The 19,429-nt window shown below is 34.4% G+C and overlaps 2 protein-coding genes across 2 annotated transcripts; both read left to right on the plus strand.

Moving 5' to 3' along the window:
• Nucleotides 1–1,648: 1,648 nt before the first annotated feature.
• On the plus strand, nucleotides 1,649–19,243 carry LOC125057284. Its single transcript, XM_047660887.1, has 7 exons — nucleotides 1,649–1,779; nucleotides 9,235–9,355; nucleotides 13,345–13,520; nucleotides 15,526–15,693; nucleotides 17,291–17,388; nucleotides 17,471–17,572; nucleotides 18,444–19,243. The coding sequence occupies exons 2-7, from the start codon at nucleotides 9,259–9,261 to the stop codon at nucleotides 18,787–18,789; spliced, it is 987 nt and encodes a 328-aa protein (XP_047516843.1). The 5' UTR covers nucleotides 1,649–1,779; nucleotides 9,235–9,258; the 3' UTR covers nucleotides 18,790–19,243.
• On the plus strand, nucleotides 2,291–4,326 carry LOC125057495 (dynein intermediate chain 3, ciliary-like). The gene has a single exon (XM_047661217.1). The coding sequence runs from the start codon at nucleotides 2,590–2,592 to the stop codon at nucleotides 4,324–4,326; it is 1,737 nt and encodes a 578-aa protein (XP_047517173.1). The 5' UTR covers nucleotides 2,291–2,589.
• Nucleotides 19,244–19,429: the final 186 nt, after the last annotated feature.

Genomic DNA, 19,429 nt, shown 5'->3' on the forward strand with positions numbered 1-19,429 from the left:
CTTCTTGACTGTTTACTGTTATTGCATTTTTGACATTATCCTTATAATAAGCTTTTAAGACACTGGCCTTACGTTTATTGGCATTATAGGGGTCATGGGTAATTTGACCTAACAACCGTCTAATGACCAATTAGCCCTGTTAACTCGCCACTCAAACGCAATTTTTAATTAAAACCTTAATAACACATGGCGAGTCACGTACCCCATAAAACAGATACAAATCTGGTTTTTATCTTCAAATCTTAAGTGGTCAAAAGCTGAAGTTTTGTAAAACCTAATAGGGCATGGAGCGAATATATTTATGTTTATATTTCGATTAATACTTTTACCCCCTTAAAAGAATGAGGAGGTTCTTAATTCGGTGGTTGTGTCTTTTTTTCGGTTGGTTAAACTGTATCTTCTAAATCTTTGGAATTAAAAAAAAAATTGTTTTATTAGTATACGACCGAACATTTGATATTAGTATACGACCTCTGACGTAGTGAAGGCCACCTACAAATTCTTCCATTTGTCTCTCATCTTCGCTACTATTTTCCAATCTTGCCCCGCTATCTCTTTTCGTCCCAGGTTTCTGGTGGGCGTCGTCTCTTTCTTTTTTTGCGCCTTGCGTTAATTAAACTTAGAGAACTCAACCTCAAACTGATCATGAATGATACTTAGGACCTTTTGAGCTTAAAATAGCAATGGAATAACATCACTGGCCCCATAGGCCGGGGAGAATTGAACGTACTCTAATCGAGGTCGATAATAGAATTTGTATAATTCTCTCGTCAGAGTTTCGGCCTCTATTCAATCAACAAAAATTGCGGTACCACGACTAAAACCACGTATTCAATAAATCCAGTGCCAAATGAAATACAAGGACACAGTTTTTAAATCGTAATTAAAACAGGTACATATTGTATTGAGTACTCATTGTTTAATTTCGATAAGGAACACCTATTGTGCACAAGTTCGAAGAACGTGATCCGTGTTCTTAGAATGCGATGTTGTTTTGCAAATTGTTTATTACATAGACACGGCAGCGCCATTTAAAACAATCTTCGTGTTTAGGGAAACTTTTTGCTTATTCGTTTATCAAAAATTTTATCAAAATCACAAAAGACTTACATAGGCTGATATGTAAATAAGTTTTTAACAAAGTTATTATTATAGGTATACAAATTATTTAAATTACAGCTTGTATCTTTTGTTGAACAGATTAACTCCGAGACTGGTCTATTTAAAAATTTTAGCCACGAATAAATTGAGTGTGTTTTAAATTACGGGGCTCAGCTTTATATTAATACCCAACGATAAATGTTCATAAGGTTTCCTGTTAAACTCTAAAACTAAACATGGTCTAATGTAATTCATTGGACACTGAAGTAGTTATTACTCTCATACAAAACCATGTACAAGGAAATACCTATAAAAAACGCAATATTAACAGAAACACTTTTAGCACAATAACTGTCATAAAACTATAAAATATCAGAACGTTCGAACAGGAACTATTGCTAGTCGTAAAGGGTCAACAAAAGAAATGGAAACTAGCACGGCCCTCCGCCCTCATAGAAAAGTAGCGTAATCGTGAGGAACTCGAAACCAGTCCCTAAGTACTTTGTTCAACGATAAACTAAGCTACAACTTACTACCAGTCACGCGCTATCCACGAAACGGACGGTCGCGTCTGCGTACGCGCACGTTTTATTAGAAAGTGTATAAAAACTGTGTTCTAGTGTTTTAGGAAAATGTGGTTTTGTGTTATTAATCAATTGGATTGCGTTTGTTAATTCTGTGAGTTGATTTTATTAATTTATATAAGAGCTTGAATAATTGATATTTTATATTTAAAGACATTTAATTTTAAAATACACTCTTTATAATTTGAATCAAAAGAACTAAACAGGTAAACGTGTCGTATCTATGCGTCATTTAATTGTTTTGAAAAAATATTATTTTCTTAAGACACTTTAAGAGGATTTAATCTTAGTAAGGATTTAGTGTATTTCTTTAGCAAATTAAAATATTTGGGAATCTTTGAGGTACACCGACCGAATCCATAAAATGCTGGGTCAAAGTTGTGTTGAGCATATCTAAGTAAAACACAAAGTCTCAAAGCCACAAACACATTGCGACACCAAAACAAAGCTTTTCGAACTCTTACGCATAATATTATGCTAACAACGTGGACAATAAGATTTCTTAATGCATAATAATTCCAATCACACATTGCGATATTTCCTGGAATTTTTATACATCCTACACGTTTGCGGAATTTTTATTATTTTTTATATCGCATTGCACACATACTTATTACCCTTAATGGTGCTATTATCTTCGTTATGCATCCACTAAATACATTTTTGCAAGTCTCGTTATGAAATGAATTTCAAAATTACTAGATGTTCATAATACGTAACTCGGTGTTCTAGTTTTTTTAATTATGTAATTTAAATGTAATAAAGATCATCTTATTTATTCAGTTCAAGAAATTTTGAATTCATTAAATTAGTTACCCATTCAATTCTGGCACCATTATCATGGCCTGCGTGTTTTTTCCAAATTTATTCAAACGTCACCAACGACACGAAAGGTTACTTAGAAATGTTGACAACGAATAACAAAATGAAAAGCTACGTTCGATCGACCTATGCATATACAAAACTTCGCAAAAACCTCGGTAGACAACCATTGTTTCAAGACGTACCTGCGCACCTAATAGACTCTATTAACCCCAATATCGAGGAGCAGAAACAGTATGTACTTCGCAATCCTGTTCACCGAGAAATACAAGCAACAATGCCGCAATCTCAACACGAAGCAAACACGAAACAATTGGTAATGCACGAGCAAGGCATAAATCATACTGAAGGCGGTTGGCCCCGTGATGTCCATCTTTACAATGAAGATCACCTAGCTCGGCACAGACGGCGTGTTCAACACGAGGACGGGTATGTTCATGCAATACTAAGCCTACAGCCACAACTGGAACATTGTATTGATCAAAATAACGCAATAGACATGTACCAAACGTACTTTGCTTCAATGAACCTTCAAGCGCCAGTCGAAAAATACAACGTTCAAATTGCAAATGTATTCACAGATCCATATCTACGGCCAGTATCTTGCATTGTTTGGACAGATGAAAATACACCTAAACTTGTTACATCCTACAGTTATCAAGATTACTCAAAAGATATGTTGTTACCAACTACTTGCTATGTATGGGACATAAATAAACAAACAACTCCATTATACGAGTTTTTCCCGGAAACTACTTGCTGGCGGTTAGTATGTTCTCCCGATCACTCCGACATATTGATTACGGGTCTTCAGAACGGTACAGTTAATATCTTTGACAGTCGGAGTAGTCAAGAGACCGTTTCTAAGTCTTCTGTATATAATTCTCATCGTGGGCCAATCACTGGTCTTCTTTACACACATTCGCGTACAAATACAGAATTTTTCTCTGGATCTCCAGACGGTCAGTGTCTTTGGTGGGATAGAAGATATCTTTCTAAGCCTATTGATCAGCTTTTTATGTCAATTAGACAAGGACCTAACGTCGAACCGAGTTATTCCAATACTGAAGGTGTTAGCAGCCTTGAATTCGATCGCGGCTTTCCTACAAGGTTTTTAACAGGAACGGAATCTGGCTTAGTAATTAATGCAAATCGTATGGGGAGAAGCCACTCGGAAATTTTGACATCTTATTGGAACGCTCACGAAGGTGCTGTGAGAGCCGTTCACCGAAGTCCTTGTACGCTACGTATGTTTATAACTTGCGGAGATTGGAACGTCCGTATTTGGAGTGAAGAAGTTCGCACGGCGCCTATTATAGTCACACGCCCATATCGTTACCAGGTAACTGATGTCGCTTGGGCTCCTTTAAGATATTCTAGTTATATGGCGATTTGTGAAGGTGGGGTGTTCCACTATTGGGATTTACTGAGAAAACATCATGCACCTGTTGCAACGCTCCATGTTTCGAAGCACGGCCTAACTCGTGTAACACCGCACCCATCAGGCGAATCTATTGCAGTTGGAGATAAGCAGGGTTCAATATACATCCTTCACCTTTCCGAAAATATGATCCTTCCTAACAGCCAAGATAAGCAACTAGTTCATCAAATTTACGACCGTGAAACGCGTCGTGAACATATATTAGGCAATAGAGTTAAAGAAATACGTTTAAAACATAAAATTGATGACGCTACGCATATGGATATCGAAGATGATGATGATGAAGATTTAAAATCCACAGAAGAAGATTATTTTAAAATGGTTAACGAGGAATTAAATAGTATTGACGAATTATTGTCTACAAGCAAAATTTTATGAATAATTATTATTACTGTATTTTTTATTTACATTTCAAACCAACATGTTATCATTATGAAGCATTGATACGATACGTAGTAATATTATCGCAATGTTTAATCCAAAGTATGACCTGCTGTCGCAACATAAAACAGTATAAAAATTACATTAACAATACTTCCATATAAAAAATAGTAGAACGGTCGTCGAAAAATGGAAGTGGTTTTGTCATGTTATTGCCGTAACTCAGGGCCTATATTATAGTTAACAGACTAAATCGTGGACGGAAGCATATTCTATTTAAACTACTCGAGTGAAAGTTAATTTATAACCTATTAATATGTAGACACGTAATAGCTAAGAAACCCGCATGTGGCCCGGAATATATCCGGTTGAGGGGTTTCAACGATTTCTCTTACACAAAAACATGTAAACACGTGCACAAAGTAAACAATGGCATTGTCATCGAAGAATCGAGGGAAATTGCAGCTACTTTGACAAGGTTGCTCATGATTGCATTACGGCTCAGGGAAAACCAATTTACTAGCACGATAAAGCAAAATTATGGCCAATGTTTATTTTGCGTAGTGCGCGTGCGACTCACGTTCATATAGTGTTTTTTTTTTTATAGAACAGGGGGCAAACGGGCAGGAGGCTCACCTGATGTTAAGTGATTACAGAACATAGGCCTGTTATTGTTTAATCTGAAATTAAATTGTAATTTTACTAAAAGCTTAGGAAAATAACTTTAGCTTCGCGTTTACACATTACATTTAAATTAAATAATATGAACCTTGAACTACTTTGGTGCTTACTGAATCTATTACTGATTAATATGTTTATTTTAATAGGGAATAGACTTTCTACGTCAGTGTCAATTATCATTTCTTTATTACTTAGACATAGTTTAAAGTAACATTTAGGGTATGTTCCGATATACACTGCGAGTACTGTATAGTGCTCCCACTGTTCAAAAATTCGTTCCGCTATGGACTGCCAGTATACAGCCGCAGCGTCCTAGGGAAATATATGACGTCACAAATCCCCGCTATACTTCTACTGCGAGCACTGGCGTTTTCGAGGTAAGGTACTCGCAGTGCTTTGATCACGTGATCAATCAAAACCACTTGAATGCCTAACGGCTGATATAACTTACAGTTTAATAACAAACATTTAAAATTCTAACTTACTTTCTTTGTAGTATTAATTCAATTGACAGTTAATATTAATATAGATTTTTTTAATGCGATAATACTCCAATAATAGTTTTTCTTGTTGAATTGAAAAACTTTGATGCACTCATTTGAAAACTGTGTCGAAAAACGAAGCTGACTAGTATACTGGACTGCGTTCCGTTTTAAATTGTAACCAGTATAGCTGGCTATAGAGAAACGGTTTCACAGTATACTAAATTGACGGTACTCTGTACAGTGGTCGCAGTGTATATCGGAACATACCCAATATATGTGTATAATTTTTTTTTTTTTACATTTTAGCCCTTTCTAAGACTAACATCATAATATAAAAAAACAGTTTATAAATAGTCACTAATCAGTCAATTCGTTTTATAGTAATAAAGCACTGTTATCTATAATTTCGCCGTTAATCGAATTAAAAATGCCGTAAACCGTCAAATTAGAAAAGAGACGTAAGTGCAATGGCCGTGAAATACACAGCTGTATCGTAAACTACAAATACTTAACAGCGCACAAAGCGTAGTAAAACGCCGGAGTATTAAACAGTGCGTTGGAAACCCCTTCTAAAATCATTTAATGTTTAAAAGCAAATAATTTGCGATGGTGATTACTATACCCTCTATAATTTATGACATGTCAAAATTATAGTAAGTAGGTAGGTACTGTATTTAAGATCTATATTTCGAAAGATCTAGAAGCTTAGTAGTGCTAAGAATGCCACATTGAGGCAACATCTTGACAAGTTCTGTTTAAAATACAGATTTGATACAGAGCTGTGTCAAGGGCTAACATTATTCACCATGCTTCCACAAACGCCATTTTGGATTTCTTTGACGTACCGGCTTATTATAACAACGAGTTTGTGAACAAAAGTGCGTCAGCCGCAACTTTCACCGGCGTAAAGCGTAGTTGAACGAAACTTCCTATATGCGTACAATATGACACGACCAAACAAATTATTTATAGTTTAAACCAACACTATAAGTTTTTAGTGTTTATTAACTTTATATAAATATAATATCTTGAGAGTATTTCTATACCATAAACATGAAACATAATTTCTTCACGTACTTTATTATTTTACTTGAACGAACGCTTCTGAAAAATACATTAAATAATATCGTTAGTTATTATTACTAACTACACTTATCGTGTAATATTCAATCGGAAATTCAATAAAAATTAGTTAAATATAATGAAAATGGATTATATTATAAAAGGGTGTTCTTCACTATAGGAAAGACATTTTCTAGTTGAGGTTTAAAAAATAAAGCCCTCTATGCTTTGACCTAGAAAAAGGTACATAGACAGAAAAACAGGCGAATGATTGTTGTAGCTAAAACAGTGAGACTATTATTATAAGAATGAAAGGTTAAAAAATCTACTAGATTTGTACTGTCCGTACTAGTATACTTATACGAGTTTACGAAACCAAGATTATGATTAAAATGGTTAACTACAATTAAATTAATTCTTGTCAACGCAATCACTTCGGAATGCGCTACTGGTTTTCTTAAGTAGGTTAATGTCTAACATGGAGACCTAGTTTTTCTAAACCTTATGACATCTAAATAGCAATCCTTTTATTCAATTGTACAAAGTCGTGTTGTCGTTACCGCTCTTACGTGCATGTAAATAAAAGTGACAAAGCACTCTTTCGAGCTCTCTAATCGAGGCTTATGTTTACGAATAAAATTTAAGTTAGCAGACTATAAATAATTAAATGTTATTTTTAATTCGTAAATCGTGTAGTCTAGATAAATATTTATAAGCCAATAGTAAATTAATAAGACACAAGAAGTCTTTTTAACAATAAATAGGGAATCATATTATTTGAATAAAAATTATCTTATTTTACATAATTCCTTGGTTATGGTCTTTGTTTATAGAATTCATTATGTAAATCTGTAATTTATATGTTTGCATATTAGAGACAATAACTAGTGTACTGTGGAATCAACTCCCGCTCTAATCAAAATCTTCCCTGGGAGGGACGACCTTCAATTGTTTAAAAAAAGAGCAATTGTTTAAAATTTATGTCCATGACTTGTTGTGCCCTTATTGTGCGTCCCGTACGTTCGTTTGCCCGTATGATAAAAAATATTAAACACATACATACAATACACATAATATATTAAATCTTGATCATATCATTTTTAGATAAAGGATCTTACCATGATAACTCGTTATTTATGTTTATAATAAGGCCGCAATTGTTTTGTTTTGGTGACATAAGGCTATAAATGTGTCTAAGTTGTAACGGAATATCTCATACTTTGCATAATTTTAGCAATCGAGACAATGCAAAACGATTTTATAATGCCATAATCGTGAATACCGCGCGTTGTATAATGTCAATGAATGTCACGTTCGCTCACAAAGAAAAGAATGTGGAACATTAAACAATTTGTACTGACGTATTAAAACTCGTTAAGAGCTTGATAGTTATGTTTTACATACAAAAGTTTTTATGTTACTTTAATAATATTAATATTAGTCATCATAGAACCATTCATCTTAGATTATTGATTTTTAATGAAACGTGCTATTACACTTACAATGTTTAAACCGTTTGTACCGATACTTAAAGTATCTGCAGTGTAGGCCTAGTGGCTTCAGCGTGCGACTCACATACCTGAGGATTTAGGTTCTATCCCCGGCTGTGCACCAATGAACTTTCTCTCTATGTGCGCATTTAACATTTGCTCGAACGGCGAAAGAAAACATCGTAAGGAAACCGACATGTCTTACACCCAAAAAGTCGACGGCGTGTGTCAGGCACTGGAGGCTGATCACCTACTTGCCTATTATATTATTTGCCAGGTTATGTTAACAAGGCAAAATAAGGCTTCGTAATCATTGATTAAAAAGTGTATTCCCCGGAATTCCAAACTATTTTTATAATACGTGCCAAAAAGCAGCATCTAAACACATTTCACACATTTCAAAGCGACAAAGTTCAATGTATTCGCCAGTCCTTGGTAGTAACAATGACGAAATGTCTCTACTGTTTAGTTATAGAATGTTAATAGAGGCTAATTTGTAAACCCGTCCTTACAGTTATAAGTGACGAGTCTGAGGTTTGGCTGGTGACCCACTTCACGCCTCTGACGGATGTAATCCTCGCCAAACCCTAACCGCATTGTGACTGACGTTTGTCAACCGATTGTTTTTGTATGAGGGATGCCTTTTTCGTTGGCCGAGAGATGTTAGCTGTGAAACTACTTTATATTTAGTTATGCGATACATTTTTGATGTTATACTTCTTTTGGCGCGTTAGGGAAAAATGATGAGAGTAAATTTTTACGATGCGTGCGCACACCGTCACAAAATACCGACACCTTGAAGTTAGCGTCATTTTAAAATAAAAATTATGTAGAAATATTTTTTTTGTGACATTTAAATAAGCTTTTAAATAATGCGTTATAATAAAACTTTCAATGTATTAAATACCTTTTTTTCTACAAACGTAGAATAAGGCGAAAGATAAAATAAAATAAAATATTTTTATCATGTTACGCCAAAGAAGTATAGCTTCTAACGCGTGTACAAAAATATGTGTGTGTACTTTACACACACATATTTTTTGTGTATGTATTTTCAATTTTTTTATACATATATTAATTATAAATACAAAGAATAATTGCAGTAGAAATAAAAATGTCACATAGCGACCTCACCTAGAAAACATGAATATGGAAAATATTTATGGTATTTATTATCATTATTTCAGTAACGCTGCCATGGGCACGATGCGATGAGCCACTTGCTGGTGGCGCTCGCGTTGTTGACGGCGGAGGCGGCCCATGCGCAACTGCGGCCGGCCGATGCGCCGCCGCCTCTAAACGACACACGTGAGTGAGTTATATATTATAGTAGATAAATTTTATTTTTATAAGGCAATTTAACAGATTATAAAACCCATGGTTCCTGAAGGCATATACTAAACGTGAGCTTAGCATAAATACAAAAAGTTTTAACAAAGGTGGCACCATTTTATGAAGTAATACATTTATTAGGAAACTTAGGCACCATATGGTTATGTGAGATGATTTTTACCAGTGAAAAGGCACAGATTAAAAAGATTTTTTCAACGAATACAGCTTACCCTGGAGGCTCCCTGATGTTAAGTGATAACACACCATTAAGCCAATATTTGTCCATTCGCCGCCTATGGCCACTCGCAATGCCAGAGGGCTTGCGAGTGCGTTGCCGGCCTTTTAATAATTGGAACGCTCTTTCTTTGAAGGACCCTAATTCGAATTGGTTCGAAAATACTTCAGTAGAAGCTAGTGGTGGTGCGCGGCAAAAACTGCCTTAAAAATATATGAAAGCTAGACTCTTACGATATACTAGTATTTCGCAACAGACTCCAATTCTAAAAAGAATCTTGTGCAAATAAAAGCATAATGTGAGGTTTTATATAAGGTATTATGCAGGTTTTATTGCAAATACGTCGTATATTAAGTCATACTGCCCACTAGAGTAATTACATTAATAACATAGATCACGTAAAGGTTAACTGCGTAATACAGTCAAAGATTGTGAGTATCTAGATTATGTATGAATTCACTTTTGTATTTTTAACTATTATTACAAGCGCGTGATTTAGATATAATGCATTTTTTAAACATTTTCTTTAGTTTGTGTACAAGAAAAATTGTTTCTGTTATGAAGTAAGATTTAAATTTTAGTAGTGTTTAATGTAAGAATGTTACAATTAATTGTTGATACAAGTGGCAACCATGGTCAAATTATACGTAACATCTGGGACTTAGTAAGAAAATGTTAATTTTCCATCTAGCAAATGCAATGCCTACCTGTATTACCAAATTACAAATATAAATTTTAAATAAGAGTTGAAAGTGAAAAACATGACGAATCATTCTCATTAAAGTATAATAACGCAATGCTTACCACATCTTCTTATTCATAAAAACTTAAACAGTCTAGAACTGATTTTCCTTTTCACCTCAGTTCACTTTAGTCTCACTTTATTACCTCTCAAAACGGGTAATAATAAAGTGAGAAAGATGTAAAAAGATACGGATAATGCTAAGAGCAGCTTCTTCTAGTCAACTCTGGCGGAGATTGGCTAAACCTAGTAGGACTGGGGCTATGATCTGTCTCATCTCTATGTCTTTAAAAGGCAAGTAAATGATCAGCCTTCAGTGACACGCGGTCGACTTCTTGGATCTAAGACATGCCGATATCCTCACGATGTTTTCCTAAGTGGTAAATGCGCAAATATACAGAATGTCCATTGGGACACAGCCGAACCTATGACCTCAGAAATGAGAGTCGCACGCAGAACGAAGAAGAAAGAAGTCAATACTTCTCTTAAAAAATAAACTACACTAAACATAAAAATAAAGAATGACTTCCTCGTTAGACAAAAGAAAACGAGGAAGACAAATAAAAATATGGGAAGATGATGTGCGAAGAGCAGCTGGCTCGTGGCTACGTAATGCTAGAAACAGAGGAGACTGGAAGCTCTAAGAGGAGGCCTATGTCCAAGGACAAGCTGTATAACAGAAATCAACCGGCTTGCCGATTAATTATTAGTGTAAATTTTTTATTGTGTCGTGTTAATTTATTAGTACTTATTAAAATACAACAAATCTAAAACGTAAAACCATAAAGATCTTTATACATTACTAGCTGACCGGGCAAACGTCGTTTTGCCATGTATATCATTTATAATAGGAAAATAGGGGTTTATCGTAGAGGGGTGAAAATTGGGGGTTGTATGTATTTTTTAATGCTGTATCATTAAAAAGATAAAAATAAAAACATGTATCTAAAAATTAAAAAAAAAATCGTGGTGGACTACCCTTAACATTTAGGGGGATGAAAAATAGATGTTGTCCGATTCTCAGTTATACCCAATATGCACACAAAATTTCATGAAAATCGGTCAAGCCGTTTCGGAGGAGTTTAACCACAAACACCGCGACACGAGAATTTTATATATTAGATTGTTATTTGTGTTAGTCTTTGAACAGCTCAACTTTTACGATGCAAAATATACTAACGCTACCTTCGTTTCATTGATATAACATTGAACGGTATCGTTAGCATATTGAGATTACAGTTGGCTCTGTGATTGCATAGTCCCGTTAATTTGACAGTGACTTACTAATCGCGTTCGCTTTCCCTTTGGAAAGTATTGAGATGTTGAATATTCAATACGCAATAGAGAATGGTAAAGGACATAGACAATAATGTCTAAGCATAAGCAAAAATTGTTTTTTTTTTCACAGGTTTATTAAGTATGTCTTGTGAAGGTCACACGTTTACAGGCTTTTATGATTTTATTTCAAAGGGAAGGATGTTTTTTTTATAAAACTTTTAGCGTCAATATTGGTTTTAAATATAGAACGCGCCCACGTGAAAACCCACGAGTCTTTTGTAAAGCTTAATAACATCGGCGTCTAGAGTTACAAGAATTCCATGATTGTTTACGTTATTGTGTTTAGATTTAATCATGTGTTTACCAAGATGAAACGGGACTCCTAGGTTTTCACGTGGGTGCTATTCTATATTTAATACCAACATTGACGCTAAAAGTTTTATAAAAAATCGGTTGTCTGTAAAATCGGTACTGACGATAGTTGAACGTGACAACGTCACGAATCGCTCACTCAAGTCTGAGAGAGACAGATGTCGAACGCTGAAGAGCGCGGAGTCCGATTGTGCCTCTCTGTCGCTTCGCGCTCTCGCTTGCACTTCAAGCCTTAAATGGAACGCCTCAGAGCGAGGTAACGCCGCATGAGTATGTTTTTTCGTGCGTGCAGCCGGCTCCATCGAATTATAAGACGTTGTCACGTCAAAAACATCCTTCCTACCCTTAATAAGCTTTTTGGTGGAAACTGTAATTTGTCTCTCACTGATCAGAACTGCTAGAAACAAAGAAACGATTTAAGTAAATAATTTAAATTATTTGTGTAGTCCGTTGCTGTCACTGTTAGTTCAGAGTCGAGTGCTCAATCCATTAGGCCAACACAGCTATAGACAAACATATCAATAGAATTTCTAACCAGAAGTAGTTAGTGTCTATTACGTAAGAGGTTATTAATGTAATATTTCTACGTTTCTACTCATTAAACAACCACTTCCCTTTTCCGTGAGAAACTTTTCAACCATAGGAGGCCTAAGAAAAATAAACATTTTCCACTTGTTATTTCAATTACCTTAAGGAAATATAAATTCTTGAATTAAAACGAACTCCATTTTAGATAAACAGAGTTTAAAAAAGGCTTTTTAAAGTTTTCTAATTGGCATTTCTTTATGTTACATTTATCACTTTTTTGAGATAAGTTGATTGTTCTTCTGAGCTATACTATTTCATCAGAAATTGAACCCAAGACATCCACCGTCTTAAAAACTAAGCCACGATGATCCCTTTATATAGCCTACATATTGTATTAAATTCAACCTGATGGACTAAAGACAAAAATTATAAAATACTATCTGACCCGGCAAACGTCGTTTTGCCTTGTTTATTATTTCTAAAAACATTTTTTTAGTTCAATAAAAATAACTATCTACTATGTATAATAAAAAATAGGGATTGATCGTAGAGGGTTGAAAATTTATGGTGGTATGTATGTATTTTTTAATGCTGTATCATAAAACATAAAAATATCTATAAAAAAAATTTAGGGGTGGACTACCCTTAACATTTAGGGGGATGAATAATAGATGTCCGATTCTCAGACATACCCAATATGCACAAATTTCATGAGAATCGGTCAAGCCGTTTCAGAGGAGTTTAACTACAAACACCGCGACACGAGAATTTTATATATTAGGTTTCTGTAATAATAAATTATCATTTCAGGATGCGGTTCCGAATGCGTGAGATGTTCAGCTGACGGATGCATTAAATGTGCGCGCCTTCTCATATGGCCAGGAGGCTCGTGCGCCCACGAGTGTCCACCAGGGACTCGGGAATCTTGGGCACACGATGACCAGCTCATGGGCAGAGTCTGCTACCCAGGACATGTGTATCACGAAGTAAGTATTACTTCGGACCATGAGAATATGCATAATACTTACAAAAGTGCAGGTATCTAGATGTACATATTTATGTATCTATTAAGACTTCGTTGCAAGTATACAGAAATATAGTACAATTAACATAATTAAATAAAAATGAGCGCAACTGGCGGCTTTATCGCTTTCGAACGATCTCTTCCAGGCAACCACGGTGAAAAAGAATTTAGATCAGATGAGCGCAAGAAGTGCAAAATCTACATAAGACACAGTTATATATACCTAGATAAAACTAATGGAACAAAGCAAAGCAAATAAAACATACAAAAAAAATATACAAAGCAAGCTCAAGTATTGTAATATTGTGCAAACTATCATATAGCATGTACAGTCAATAAAAACAGCTGTTTAAATACACACCGTGTATGGAAATTCTATAAATCAGATATTTATAGCTAGGAAGTAGGTCACAACGCCTATGAGCAAACAAACTCATCTCATAAACACAGTCGTCGTTTTGATGCGCTTTTAATGAAGCAACATTACAAGATTAACCTCACTGTAATTTGAATTACGAATTCCTTTTGCATAATTCGGTTTCAATACTGTAATATAGGTAAATGAGTTATGTACGCTTTCGTATTACAGAATCCGTTTTGCCAATTTTGGTGACTAGAAACCTAAACTGTTGATTATATTTTCATTTATTTATTTACACTTCGTTACCTTATACAAAAACATACATATAAAAAAGCAGGTTAGGTACACAAGTTATTACGCAACGGGCGGCTTTATCGCTAACAAGCGATTTCTTCCAGGCAACCCTAATATATGGAACAATAAAAAATAAACATCTACAGAGGGTTAAGTATAAGAAGTGCATAAATAATTAACAAAAACTCAAACTCAAAATAACATATACCGCTACCTATAACGAAAATAAAGTAATATCTAAAAACAAAAATGTAAAAGCTAATCCAAGAGTTAATTAAGTCACAATTAATATATATAAGTAGTAGCTAATTACGATTTAATGTTTAATGAGGTGAACGACTTTTTCTTTGATATATACCTATAGTATATTTTAGCTGTTAGTACGTTCGCGTGGAAACGTAAACATAAGCGTTTATTAGAAGTAAATATGTCATTATTGTACTCAGAAACTATGTCTGCTAGACAAGTCGGTACTCTAGTTCCAAAGAGGATTTCCAAGAAACAAACTCAGAAGCGCCAAGTTCTCAGTATCTCTTTAGTTTTACAATATGCTACTAGAGAGTATGACAAACAAAGTGATATTAAGAGTAATCTGTATAAAACAAGGCCTTTAAAAACGTTTTTGAGTTAAATAACTTGTCATTTGTCAAAAAATCCATATTTAAAAATATGTATTTGTTTTTATTTGCAGTAATTAACAAAACTATCAGAAATTAGTCGAATCGACGATAGCATGCTTGTAAATACTCGTAGTATGTATTTGCTTGTCTATATATATGTGTATGTTTATGTAATTTCATAATGATTATTAACACGTAAAAAAATTGACGTTTGTTTTCGTGTTGACATCATAGTCCCTGTGACGCCATCTTGATAGATAAGTGTTTTGGCGGGTTCTACAAGTTATGAACGATGAATTCAAAGTCAAATCATTTATTTCAATTAGGCCTATTAAAAAGGCACTTTTGAAAGTCAAAATTACAAGTTAAAAATATAAAAACGAATGAGTTTAGTTGCCCCTTCCAGAAGGTAGTTTTACATGGAGAAGAATGGGCAAAATAAAAAAAAACTCCATAGGTACTTTACTTTTGAGTTTTTTCATTTGTATAGAGTCTTTAGTAATCCGAAATAATTTTTTAAATTTAGCTAAATAGCCTTTTATGGTTTAAAGTTTTTTAATGGAGATATAAGGGTATTCTTAGAAAATTTGTAAATTGCTTGCTTATTTAGTCAAAAATCTCTATTCTTCTCTCATGGGATGTAATATTAAACATCATAGGCTGGTACTCACTTATACGATAACATTCTACAGATATTAATTGGCGGCGCGTGTGGAGTAGCTGCCTGTATAATTTTGGTAGCTGTGGGGGCTGCCTACGCACGTTGCAAGAAAAGGCCGCACGCACACCCTCTACCGCAACCAAATCACGATGATGACGCGCAACTAAGAGAATTTCACAAACAGCTGGACTGTTTACGAGTAAGTTCATGAGTAATTCATAAGATTAATGAATAGTGCAAAGAGTGAAGGTTGGCTATAGTATAAAGTTCGGAAGTTTATATAGATATATATTATATGTTGGCACTAGAACATTTTCACAACTTCGATTCAAACATTCGAAACTTGAAAAAATATGTGAAAAGCGAAAATCTTATTTTATTACTAATATTTTATAAAAATAAAGGCCACCATGGCTTAGTTCGTAACGCACTATACGTATAACTCGAGCTCCTGATATAAATTCCCGTCAAACTATAACTATCTACTAATGGATAATGAGGAATTATACAAATCACACATACTAGATTGTAATTATTTTATTACTATACTATTGCTTCCATTTAATCTATACATATTATAAACCTGCATAACAATGAAACGATTACTCGGTCTTGATAGCGTGTAACGAAACGAGGTTAGGAAGTGTAGGCGCGTGAAATCAAAGCCTACTCGACGAGCGTGGATGTAAACAACACGCCAAAACACTCGCAATTACAACGTAACGCTATCGGTAGCGTAGATAAAACTTCAAGTTACCGAAAAAAGCGTTCTTTTAATTGGCATCTTTTTTCTCAACAGAATAACTATTAAAGCCGAATTTGATGTTGAGTAAGATGTTATCACATACATGCATTTTATTAATAATCTCTGTTCACAGATTAATAATTTTGTAAATCGATAAATTAATTTATATTCAAAACCCACAAAACGCGGCAAATATGCTGTGTTTGAAAGCGGTGTTCCATTTAAAATAGTTTTTATATCTTCCAATAAAGTGTCTTTAAAAGCATTATTTTACTAAAAGAACAGTTTCGTTACGCTATGCCAAAACTGTTTTTCATCTCTTGTAATAAAAAGCGCCATGATTTTTTTGTTCGCCGTTAATTCACCGTGCTTGCTTCACGGCACGTTGCTGACAGATATGAATATCATGTCGCTTTCAATTAGATGAAAATCACTTTCTACAAACCGGTTGGGCGTTTGCAAATGTGTGTGGTGTGATTAATAAAGATATTAGTTACATTGATTTCTAAACAAGAAGGCGTGCGTGCGTTTTGTAGCTCAAGAAAGCTCGTAAATAACATTCATACCATATGTATAAAATACACACGCTTCTTTATAATTTTGAGACAGTTTACTGCCTGTGCGGTTCAGTGATTAACTTATAGAACATATAAGTAATTGGGCTTGTAATATAGTATATAAATCGCAATGCCGTAAAAAAAATATTTATAAAACAAGGAAGGAACACTTCGTTTTCCTTGTGCCTATGAATAGACCGCATTCATAGGCACAAGGAAAACGAAGTGTTCCTTCCTTGTTTTATAAATATTTTTTTTACGGCATTTCGATTTATATACTATATTACAAGCCCAATTACTTATATGTTCTATAAGTTAATCACTGAACCGCACAGGCAGTAAACTGTCTCAAAATTATAAAGAAGCGTGTGTATTTTATACATATGGTATGAATGTTATTTACGAGCTTTCTTGAGCTACAAAACGCACGCACGCCTTCTTGTTTTAATTTTAATTTTTTTCAAGTAATAACATGAAAAAAATTATTTTTTTAGCCTCACGCATACACTCTACTAGCTATACTCAACCACACGAGACACCAGGTGCGAGAGCTCTACCAGCTCGGGAATAATGATGCTGCAATGGCTTATAGGTAAATATTTTTTTAAATGAGAATTTTAAGTTAGGAGGCGAACAGTTCAGTACGTTTATATAAAAAGTTATTATCTTTTCAGCTGTGTCTTGAGTGATCTGGCAAAGCTACTAATACTGCTGAACAAACAGCATATACCTGTGGTGCCTGAAGAATGGTCTCGACTCGCGAGCTGGGCTGATCGGTAACTATTTAAATTATTCTTATACCCCAATCACTTAATGAGGCTCGCAACGTACTCGCGTCCCCTTTGGCATTGAGTGTTAATATCAGATGAGGTTCCCGTGACGTGAGTATTTAAAAAAATATCTGCCTTGCGATTCTGTAACTCACTTTTCGACACAATAAACTACAAGCTCCCTCCTTATCAGAATGCCAAATCGTAAAATGACTGCTTCACGACTGTTTTGGGCGCGACCGCCGCTGTGAAAAACGCTGTGAGAGTTCGAAAAGTGAGTTACAGAATCGCAAGGCAGTACCGCTCTGACATTGTAGCTCATGACGCTCTTCAAGTCTAAAAATAATCTTCCCCTCTCATTCTTAATACAGCCTATAAATTTTTATCTCTTTATATTTCAAGCATTCACTTAAACGTAAGTGCTCTTGAGAAATAAAGATAAGAGCTTAACATGTGCTTCGTGAGTAATCTAGGTCTGGAAAGGTCATGTCACATTCGAATAATTAAGTGCAAGTTTTAACCAGCATAACAAGAGTAGGTACAATTTTACGTCAACATTTTATTAGGTGAATTAGGAATTCAAAAAGTGTGTGTCAATTGTCAAGAATAACGAAGAAAATCGGTGTCGAGTATGGATTACGTTTTGGCGCGAATTTTTAAAGGCGAATCATGCATTTGTAAAAAAAATTAACAGACAGAAAGTTTTTTCTTATATCAACTCGTCATAGAGCTGTAAAAGAGACTGAGCTGTGTACTTATTAGTATTTAAAATTAAGAATGAAAACATGGTTTCGTTACCAGGCCAAAAAAATATTAAAACAAAAGAATGAAAACACTGTTCTTATTTTATAATAATAAAATTATTAACTTTTTCCAGAATACTCAAACGCTACAGTCGTCTCGGTATTAATCAGTCATGTCAACAAACAGAACTCGTGAACTTGTCGTCCCCACCGAGCCAGCGGTCAGATGACACCACTCAATCATTCTCCACCTTCAAACCCCCCTCATACTCTCCTACATCCTATGATAGTCATATTTTAGATAAGGAAAGCCCGTGGAGTGGAAGACCACCAAGCTACTCTCAAATAGAATCAGAGTCCATAGTACTCACAGATCCCTGGGAGAGACGACCAATTGTAAGAAGAGAAAGTGTTTGGCTAGAAGACGAGTTATTTGAGATGACCAGGCGACCCCAAGACGAACTTACCACAGAGTTGTAGTTATAGTCTAGATTAAGATACATTTGTTAATATATTTAAGATTTTATGTTATCGGAAACTTATATTTATAAGATAATAAATATGAATCTAGAATGGAACGATAAAAAAATAGAGGAATTTAATAAAATTTCATGATGGAAAGATTACAATATACAATGCAAATTATCTATGTATAAATTAACACTCTAAAGTATATGAAAAGTACAAAGATAAATTATTACTGCTAAAACACTAAAGTTGGAACTATCAACTAGTCACAGTAAAATGAGAAAAACTATGAAATCAAAATTCTAAAGTGACAATAATTCTTTTATTACGTTTGGTTTCCTACATACATATGACGTATGTAGTTTAATATTTTATTCATTATGAACCAATTTGTACCTGTTTATTAATATAATTGTAATTTGGTATATGCAATGAAGTATTAATTATAATTAGTAACATCAAGAAAATAATAAAGCACGATATGTACATTGTCCTTTTTTCAAGTTCCTTAACATTATCTATAAATCTGCTACACCAGCAATCTTCCAAGATACGAATCGTTTAAAATGAGCTGTTGATAACCCGCATGGAATAAGTCCGTAATCACAAGAGGCAGTTACAAAGGAGTAAAGTTCTGTTAGTTTAGCATCGT

Source organism: Pieris napi, chromosome 16 (genome assembly GCF_905475465.1).
Source record: "Pieris napi chromosome 16, ilPieNapi1.2, whole genome shotgun sequence".
NCBI lineage: Eukaryota > Metazoa > Arthropoda > Insecta > Lepidoptera > Pieridae > Pieris > Pieris napi.

What these genes read in the sequence shown, in the direction of transcription:
- LOC125057495 (XM_047661217.1), top strand. Translation starts at nt 2,590, where the DNA reads ATGTTGACAACGAATAACAAAATGAAAAGCTACGTTCGATCGACCTAT.
- LOC125057284 (XM_047660887.1), top strand. Translation starts at nt 9,259, where the DNA reads ATGAGCCACTTGCTGGTGGCGCTCGCGTTGTTGACGGCGGAGGCGGCC. An exon ending in GCCGCCTCTAAACGACACAC is followed by an intron (nt 9,356 to 13,344) that starts GTGAGTGAGTTA and finishes TTATCATTTCAG; the next exon opens with GATGCGGTTCCGAATGCGTG. An exon ending in GATGCTGCAATGGCTTATAG is followed by an intron (nt 17,389 to 17,470) that starts GTAAATATTTTT and finishes TTATCTTTTCAG; the next exon opens with CTGTGTCTTGAGTGATCTGG.